Source organism: Triticum aestivum, chromosome 1D (assembly GCF_018294505.1).
Source record: "Triticum aestivum cultivar Chinese Spring chromosome 1D, IWGSC CS RefSeq v2.1, whole genome shotgun sequence".
Classification (NCBI taxonomy): domain Eukaryota; kingdom Viridiplantae; phylum Streptophyta; class Magnoliopsida; order Poales; family Poaceae; genus Triticum; species Triticum aestivum.
In genome coordinates, this window is record NC_057796.1 from 444,582,910 (window position 1) to 444,592,509 (window position 9,600).

Below are 9,600 nucleotides of genomic sequence, written 5' to 3' on the forward strand. Positions count from 1 at the left end.
GACAGCGTTACGAAGACCGGCACGGACGGTGGCGTTCCCGCGCCAAGGAAGACGGCGCGGCCCATACCACGGGAGGTCGACGCGCGGTGATGGTGGAGCGGACCGCGGGCCGCTGCGCTACGGCCCGAAGGGGCGATGCAGCGGCGGCAGGCGGGTCGGGGCGACGGTGGGAATACCTCTGGGCGGCGGCGGGGACCGCGGGCCGCGACGTTGCGGCCCGAAGGGGCGACACAATGGCGGTTCGCGAGTCGGTGCAACCGCGGGGACGGCCTCGGGGCGGCGGCGGAGACCGCGTATCACGACACTACGACCCGAAGGGGCGACGCAGCGGCGACGCACGAGTCGATGCATCCGCGAGGAGAACCACGGGGCGGCGGTGCTGCGGCCCGACGGGGCGACGCGGCGGCAGCCCAATGCTCGATCGGTGGAGAGGCGCACTGAACTCGGGGACGATCTTCACAGGACCTGCGGAGGAGCGCATAACCGACGGGCCAGGTCGGTCGCGCGGCGTAGATGAGGCGGATTGCGGTGGCAAGCGGGTGAACAAGCCGATCGCGCGTCACTCGATGGAGGCGTGGTGGCGGCGGAGTTCGAGATGAAGCCGGCGACGACGGACGGCGTGAGACGTCGTGCGAACGAGCTTGTCAGCACCGGCACCCGGGCTGCCAAAGTAACGCCGGCGCCCGGGCAGCGAGGCCCGAGCGACCAACGAAGCAGTGGCGCCCGAGTTGAGGTAGCCGACGAGCCTGACGCAGCCGTCCCGACGCAGCCGAGGACGAGGCCGGCGAGGTAGACCGCCGGGCCGTCGTGCAGACGCGGCGGAGGCGGGTGACGTGGATCGATGGGCGGGCCGGTGCGCAAGCGACGGCTATGATTGGTCGTCGCATGGCGCGAGGCCGCCGGGTCGGGGCGATGCAGGTGTCCCGGTCGGAGCAGGGCGGTGACGGCCGGCGCAGGGCGACGGGCGGACCGACGCGCGGACGACGGCTGGCCCTGACGGGCCGCCTCGGCGCGCGTGGCCGCCGGGTCGGAGGAGAGGCAGGTTGGTCGCGCCGGGGTTGGAGTAGAGGTGCTCGGGGTCGACGGTGGCGGTGGGCGACGCAAACCGATCAAGAATAAAATGGAAAACCAAAAAAACGCGCGATCAATATGACCGGTGGGAGAGAGAAAACCCCGGAGCAAGGCTCGGGGAAAAGACTCTCTAGGGCAGCCGGTCAACACGACCGGCGGACGAACCCTAGGTACAGTCGGCGCGGCCCCCGGCGGCGGTCATGGAGGCCGACCGCCCCGGGGGCGGCGCGCAGGTGCGGAAGCGGCGGCGGCTAGGGATTAGGATTGACTTGCGGTAGATACAATGTTAGAAGGGAGAGAGGGATTGGTGGAATAGTTCGTTGTATTGCTTGAACCTCGTGGGCATATATATAGGAGTACATGATCTCGTTGAAGTACAAGGCAAGCCAGAATATTTTCTAGTCTAACCTATGTTTCCTAATACAATCACGTTACTCAACACATGGGACCAAACTGAGCCGAACTAAATAAGGAGGTGCATGAAAATTGAAATCCCTAGAAGAAAGAATAGTCCATGTGGAGTACTTTATTATGTTATATCCCAAACTCAATTATTCACTACTCTAAAAAAAAATTTAGTCTAAACACACTCCACTTTATTGATTATAAAAGTTCATAGGAATACAATGTAGATCCGATGGATTAAGGAGCCACACATGGTGTCCTAAAGAAAGGTCTAGAATATGTTTACCGAGGCTATGTGCCTCAAGATTGGTTTCTCTTTCTTCGAAGATGAAGGAACAACGAGAGAAGTGCTGAGATGTAAGACTGATCTCCTTAATAATGCTAAAGTGTAGCTCATCCGTATTTTCATGGATATCTTTGATCACACCTTGACAGTCTGAAATTATTTGTATGTCTTCAAGTGATAAATTAAAAGCAAGTGAGAGCGCTTCACGACGAGCCAAAGCTTCCACTGATGTTGGGTCAGTCACACCTTGACATTTTATCGCCTAAGAGCCTAGATATTTCCCGGTAGAATCCCTACAAACTGCATTGTAAGTCCCTTCCATTGCGTCGCATGACACGACACCATCAACATAAATTTTTGCAGTTCCTGCAGGCGGCAGAATCCATATGTGATGTTGTCTCAGAGGTGTTTGAACAACTGCATTAGAGAAGGGAACTATTCTAATATAAAATAAAGACATGCTATTTTGGCCGGCCTTGCGTTCGGCCTTTTCTTGTCGGGCTTTGCCGACGCCAGCCCGAAGCCCTACCCTGTGGGTTTATACTGAGGTGTCTCCACACGTCACACGAAATTAAAACAAATGGAAAATCCATGGCATGTTGTACGCAAAGAGTAATTTAGACGCTGCACATAAGACGACACGGTAGCTAGTACTTGTATCGGGAACGTTCTTATTTCAGTACCATCCACCCACAGTACACATAGAAAGTACTCCCTCCATCCGGAAATACTTGTCTTACAAATAGATGTATCTAGACTTTATTTAGTTATAAATACATTCATTTTATCCATTTCTAGAACAACTATTTCCGGACGAAGGGAGTAATAATGTACTGTATGTCACATACAACAACAAACAGGACACCCCCTCGGGACACGGAGTAAACCCAAGCTCAAATGCTCTTAAAATCAAAAATTTACTAAAAATAGGAAAAAATTATAAAAACTCTGATTTTTTCTGGCAATTTTTGACATATCTTTTGGCTGCTTTCAAAACTTTATGATGAAATGACATTCGTCGAAGTCATGACGAAAAAATAAAATAACAATTGATGCTCAAAAAATGCTATTTTTGAACTGGAGGGCTGTTTTATCTTTTCCGATGACCTTCACGAGGGTCATTTGATGATGAAAATTCTCAAGCATTCAAAACATTTGTCAATATTTACCAAAATAAAATTAGTTTTTTATTTTTATGTTTTTCACTGTGGAAGATGCCTTTGGACCCGGTCAGCTCTCTCTTGTTTCGTCCCTTGACTAGGACTGGACACCGCACCAAAAGCGGAGAGAATTTTTTATTTGGCCTTTTCTTAAATTTTGCTTCCCTTTTTTGGCCCTACAAAACAATTTTTTCCTTTTTTGACACACAAATTTTATTTTGTTCCCTCTATTGCACTTCTGTCAATTTTTGCGACTAACACCGTGAAGTGCAACATGAAAAGTCACTTTTACCCCTGCTTTAGCTCACTGGTGGAAAAAATCCCCACGGCACCTTCTCTCCCGAATCCACCCGAGCGCTAACTGTAAGACGGTAGTGGTACCACAAATAGCGACTGCAGCCTGAGGCTGAGAGCGTACAACCTTGCACGTACATGTTTTTAGGCAACTTGCACGTACAACTTCTTTTTTTTTTTGAGCAAAACTTGCACGTACAGCTGCATGTGTGTGCCTTGCACGTACAGCTGCATGGGCCTATAATTCCAAAAAAAGCTGCAAGGGTCATAGCGTGACGTCACCACGTCGCAGGGCCCGTGGCGCCTGGGTAGGAAAACTACCGGACATCACTTTGTTTCTGTACCAAAAAAATAGAAGAAGAAGAATACAGAAAAGTCACATTTCTCCTCCCCCGCCGCCGCCGGAGGGCGTCCCGGGCAAAGCCCGCGCGGCAGCAGCGGCGGCGGGGACGTCTCACCCTCCTCTCGTCCAGGCGTGGCGGCGCAGGGCGCTCGGCGGGCGACGGGGACTCGCGTGCGGATGTGTGCAGTGCGGCGGCGCGGGTGGTGCGGAGCCGCGGATGGCTCGGCAGGTGACTCGGCGCTACTCTGTCCCAGGGAGCTCCAGCTTAAGATCTTGCTCCCTTGGGGCGGCAGCCTGCTCCCTTCGCCGGCGATCCCCATGGCCGAGGCCGGGGGCTGGTGGTGCAAGGCGGAGCTGGTGGTCAGCGCAGCATGCGGGCTCGGGCGACGAGGTGTCCTTGTGAGCCTGCTATGCCTGATCTGGGGGCTCCTCTTCGCCCAGATCTGGATCCCGCTGGTGCGGTGGCTCACATGGCCCTACAGGCTTCATTGATGCGGCTGGGGGGGGGGGGGGTCGGCGGATGCTGCTGTCGACGGGTTAGGCGTGTGGTGGTGTGTTGTGGCCGGCGGCGAGGGATTGGGTGCAGGTGGTGGCCGAGACCGACCGGCTCTGTCTGTGCAGGTGCTCGAGGTGAGTGGGTGTGATAGTGGATGTCTCTTGCTGGACCTAGCGGGGACGCTCGCCGGGGACTGGCAAGGGGGGTAGGTCTAGCGCTGCCGGACTTGGTGGCCGGCGTGGTGGAGATGGCCGGGCTGGGATGCTTCAGGCGAAAGCCTTTTGTCGACATCATCGGCAACTATGATGGCGACGTCCTCGGGCGCCGCTTCCCTTCATGGAGGCATCATTAGGGAGCTACCGTTGCCCGCTATTTTCCTGTGCTCTGAGCGAAAGCCTCAGATCCTTCTCTGGATGGGACGACGACGCCATCTTTGATGTCGTTTTCCCTCCTGGGGGCGTTGTTTTAGGAGCCATGGATCCGCAGTTGGTCTATTGATGTTTGGGTTGGAGCTTTGGTTTGGGTTGTTGGTTTGTAGGGCGGTGGCGGTGACCAATGCCTTGGTCATCCAGGGCTGATGGTTGGCCTCTCCTTTTGGGGGCTCGTGGCGGCGGTGAGGTCTCGGTGGTCGCTGCTCTTCGACGGCGTTTGAGGTTTGGTTGCCTCGCACGGTGCTCTGGTTCTCTCTATTTGCGATGGCGGCCATGGTGTGGCCCAGAGGAGGTGCAGGATTGTCTCGGCGGATCATTGCCCTTTGGCGCGGTCTGTGGCTCTCTCTGTCACGACGTTCCTAGGCAGTGGGATGCCCTTCGACGGTGGCTGCGACTTCCTAGCTCTTCAAGGTGCCGAGTGAATGCAGAGCAGCAGACGACTTCTTCTCTACGTCTTCTCGGCGGCGGACCTCCTTTCGACCAATCCAACAAAGCTAGTTCTCGCTCTTCTCGGTCCGCCGGTGGCGATGGGTGCTAAGTTCTTGCTGTTGACTGCTTGTCGCAGCTTGCTTCTGGTTCTCTCTCTGTGGTTCTTTGTTCGTAGCTTGCGCCTGGTTCTCCTCTCTGTTTTTCTTTGTTCCTTCTTGGGTGTGTTGGCTGCTATCTCTTGTATCCGTTGTCTTGTATCTCTTATTTATAATGAAAATGGTTCAGGCCGGCGTAAGCCCGCCGTAGCACCGTCAAAAAAGAAAAGTCACGTTCGTACGCGACGCAAAACTCTCGTCTGATCATCTCTGTGATCGAGTGATTTAGCGAGTAGACTCTAACAGAGGGTAGCCTGTGCACCCGGCCTCGGGCGGCCATGGATGGGAAGATGAGGTTGGTCATGGCGGGGCAGCGGTGGAGGGCCGGGTGGTATTGGCGTCTGGCGGCCATGCAGGGACGACGGAGGAGTGCCACGGAGGCACGGACGTCGGACCTGCAGCACCCATGGCCTCGGGCACTCCTGACCAACCAGGCACTCACCTCCGGGCTCCGGCAACACCACGCCCGCGCTTGTTGTGCAGAACGCCAACAATATCTACTTGTTCGTCGGCGCCGGCGCCGGACAGATATGCACTAACACACCAACTGCAGAGTCGTACTTACACTGATCAGTGTTTGTTACAGCTTCTCTTTTTTATTTAAACTACACGGTCACTCTTAACCTGTCTCATTTCGGCTGGCTTCGCAAGTGGTAAACCGAAAGCAACGGAATTACTATACATCAACTGGTAAAACGAGTGCGCATGAGATGTCCGGTGAGCTCAAATCTTTTTTTTTTTTTGCGGGAATCTGGTGAGCTCAAATCTGTTACGTGATACTGAAATACTCCCTCCGTTCCCAAATATAAGTCTTTGGAGAGATTTCATTATGGACTACATACGGAACAAATGAATGAATCATACTCTAAAATGCATCTATATACATCCGTATGTGGTTTATGATGGAATCTCTACAAAGACTTACATTTAGAAACAAAGGGAGTAGTAGATTTGGTTTCATTAGTCATGCAGTCAAAAGACAAAACATATTTTAGTCACATAATATACCAGGGGTAGAATGGTCTTTTCATGCTACATTTAACACTGTTATGTGCAAAATTGACAGAAGTGTCATGAAGGGAAAAAAATAGAAATTGTGTGTCAAAAAGGGAAAATGATATTTTTTAGGGCCAAAAAAGGAAGCAAAATTTAAGAAAGGGCCAAATAAAGAATTTTGTCCCAAAAGCGTCCGCTCGTGCGAGCCCCGACCACGCCCGTCCACCCGCCGCAACTGACGTCGCCGGCGCCGGGATCGGCGAGCGCGCGCCCGCACGTGGCTCTCCCGGCGCGATCTGGTGGTGACCGTCCCTAGGAAAAAGGAGCATTTTGGTTAGAAAGAGGGAGAGAAAAACAGTTGAAAGCAGCGGGAATCAAGGGGATCCATCCAGCCCGTCCAATCTCGAGCCCCCGTGCAATCAAGGGGCCGCTGACGGTGGGACGCCGCTTTAGATCAGAGGCCACCGGACGGCGACGGAAAGTGCGGAGCCACGAGGCGGCGGCCGGCGTGGCGCGACGTGGCCGAACCAGGCGCTCTGGCGTCGCGTCATCCCGTGAACCAAACGAACCAGCCGCTCGGGAACTCCTTTCCGCGCCATCCTTTTATTTACCACAGCAGCAGCGGTAGGCGGGCGCACCGCTCTCCGCGCAGCTAGATTCGGCGCACCTGTCGCCGTCCGGAAGCCCCGCTACCCCGGCGAGAGCTCAACGGGGAGAAGCCATTTGACTTGCCGCGCAATACTATATCTATATTACGCCCCCGCCAGGGGACAGACCCAGAGGTTGAGAGTTGAGACGCAAAGACAAAGGAGAGCCGTGTCGCCGACGAGGACGGACGGAGCAGCCGGCCGAAAGATCTTTCTCTTCCCCCTTCCTTCCGGCCAAAGCAGCACCGCAGGCGGCAGGGTTGGACACTCCATCGTCTTCGCCTCAGGTCAGTCCGATTGCTTGCTTGCTGTTTTCGTGCTGGTTATGCGTTTGCGTGTTGCGCCGGCGCGGCGTGCCCGATCGATCGGCTTGGCTGTGGCCTGTAGAGTGCAAGATCTCTTCTCTCGCCGGCGCGGCGTGCCCGATCGATCGGCTTGGCTTCCGCCTCCCGCCGCCGGAGCCGGACAAGCAGCGGATGGGCTGCGTGTTGTCATCGCCGAGGCGGTCCAGGCGCACGCCGGGGTACGAGGAGCCCACCGTCCTCGCCTCCCAGACCTCCTGTACGTCAGCCCATACTCCTCCTTGATTTCCTCTGTACTACCTCAACTGAATGGAAGCTCATGTCGCATTGCGTGTGCGTGGTTGCAGTCACGGTGAACGAGGTGGAGGCGCTGTACGAGCTCTACAAGAAGCTCAGCTACTCCATCTTCAAGGACGGCCTCATCCACAAGGTAGTTGAGGTCCTCCCCACAACCGCCATGGATCCATCTTCAAAGACTGCGTGCTCTCGTCTCATCCGCTTGCTTGGTTCATGTCAGGAGGAGTTCCGGCTGGCGCTGTTCAGGACCAGCAAAGGGGCGAACCTCTTCGCGGACAGGGTGTTCGACCTCTTCGATCTCAAGCGCAACGGGGTCATCGAGTTCGGCGAGTTCGTGCGCTCGCTCAGCATCTTCCACCCCAAAGCGCCTGAATCGGACAAGACCGCGTGTATGCCCCTACGCCTCTTGTCTGCTAGTCTTTTCTGTCCATTCGTCGTCTTTGCTCTGCAAAAATCAACATCTCTGGTTTGTCACCATCCTTATTTGCATTTGTAGTTGCCATCTCTCTCATTCGTCACTATCCTATTTTGTAGTTGCATTCAAGTTGTATGATTTGAGGGGGACAGGCTACATCGAGAAAGAAGAGGTACTGCTAAATAAGTTTGCACCTTATTTGCATTGTCCATGACCTATCCTGATGAATTTTGGTGAACTGATTGCCTCAACTGTTGTTGACACGTACAGCTCCGGGAGATGGTGGTGGCACTCCTCGACGAGTCCGACCTGTGCCTCTCCGACAGCGCCGTCGAGGAGATCGTCGACAATGTATGTGACCAACAAGATAGATAGATACTTGTCTCCATGTATTTATTCAGTCTCTCTTTGAGAAGTGTTTTCTTGTTTTCCTTCTAATAACATGCCCTGTGCTGCTCTGCTCCTTTTGGACTGTCAGACGTTCAGTCAAGCAGACTCGAATGGCGACGACAGGATAGACCCCAAGGAGTGGGAGGAGTTCGTCAAGAAGAACCCGGCATCACTCAGGAACATGTCACTGCCCTATCTCCAGTGAGTACTCATGTGCCGCTCTACTCTTCAGCTTCTCAGGCTCTCCAAGTTCCTTTACGCTTCTCCTTTATGGGCTGGATGGTCTGTAATACACTTGGCGCGCTTGTTCTGAAACACAAACGCCATATGTGAACTGGAGAGCAGTAGAGATCTTCATTTGCTTTTGCCATTTACCAAATATTCAACTGATCTGACTGCTGCTGTGGGTGATGTTGTTTGTTCAGGGACATTACGACGGCGTTTCCGAGCTTTGTGATGCATTCGGAAGTCGACGATTACAGTGGAATCAGCAAATAATAGCCGTGCCTGCCTGCCTGCCTGCCTCATGACCCGTCCCCGGCCATGTATGAATATGCTCTTGGGACTGGGAGGCCGTGCATTCAGAAGTGCGTGAGCTGCAACCGGAAGGCCTGGAGCTCGAATGGGAGGAGAACGCAAGGGAGCCAATCTGCCGGTGAGCGTGACTGCGTGAGATGATGACCACCGGACGATGACTTCATCCCATGCGAGATAGGCATCAGATCAGACTGTCTGAGGTTAACTAAGAAATGGGCTTTTTTTGTACCTCCGTAGTAAGTACGAGAGGTTATCAAAACACCGATCGAGCAGGTGACTAGGCAGTGACGAGTGTCTAGCGTAGGTTGTTGTAGTAAAATCGCTAATTGGACTTGTAAAACTTGTCTTCCGTTGACTTGTAAAACAAACGATGTCAGCATTGTTTTCGGCAATATATGATAATCCCCTGTGCTCCCATCGAGCTTGAGAGAGACCAGAGAGCAAGGGAGCTTGACCTTGGAGACGCTCTGCAGCGTCGCCGGTCACCACCACCTTCTTGCGCTCCAGGTCCACCTCGAACCACGTCACCCCTGCACCACCACCAAACCAAGAGCGCACAAGCCGAGACCCGATCTGAGTTTTACGACGCCGACAGATTAAAAGAAATGTGGAATCAAATCCAGCGACAACAAACAAATGGACAAAATTCTCTATTCTACATCCAAAAAGGAAAAACTTGATTTTGTTTTGTGCTCGTGTTCTTGCCTCTTTTACCCAACTATTCTGAAAGTGACATTGGTGGTGCGCAGCAGCAGACCAGTTGGACTTGTGCAGCAAATTTCCATGACAGGATGCCCCGCCGCATGCACGCATATATATCCCGCGTTTGTAGGAAGGTGGTGGCATGTTTCATTCACTTTTAAGAAAGCTGTGTAGTTAGTATCACTCCACCTTGTTTTGCTTGCACTGGAAATTTCCATCATGCGCGGAAAGGCTGCTGGTTGGT

General features: G+C 53.7%; 1 protein-coding gene across 1 annotated transcript; it reads left to right on the top strand.

The window, feature by feature from the left end:
• Nucleotides 1-6,624: 6,624 nt before the first annotated feature.
• Nucleotides 6,625-9,071, top strand: LOC123182778 (calcineurin B-like protein 4). Its single transcript, XM_044595442.1, has 8 exons — nucleotides 6,625-7,000; nucleotides 7,101-7,274; nucleotides 7,363-7,445; nucleotides 7,533-7,701; nucleotides 7,847-7,899; nucleotides 7,998-8,078; nucleotides 8,206-8,318; nucleotides 8,543-9,071. Exons 2-8 carry the CDS (start codon nucleotides 7,190-7,192, stop codon nucleotides 8,613-8,615), a joined length of 657 nt encoding a protein of 218 aa, XP_044451377.1. The 5' UTR covers nucleotides 6,625-7,000; nucleotides 7,101-7,189; the 3' UTR covers nucleotides 8,616-9,071.
• The last annotated feature ends 529 nt before the right edge of the window (nucleotides 9,072-9,600 follow it).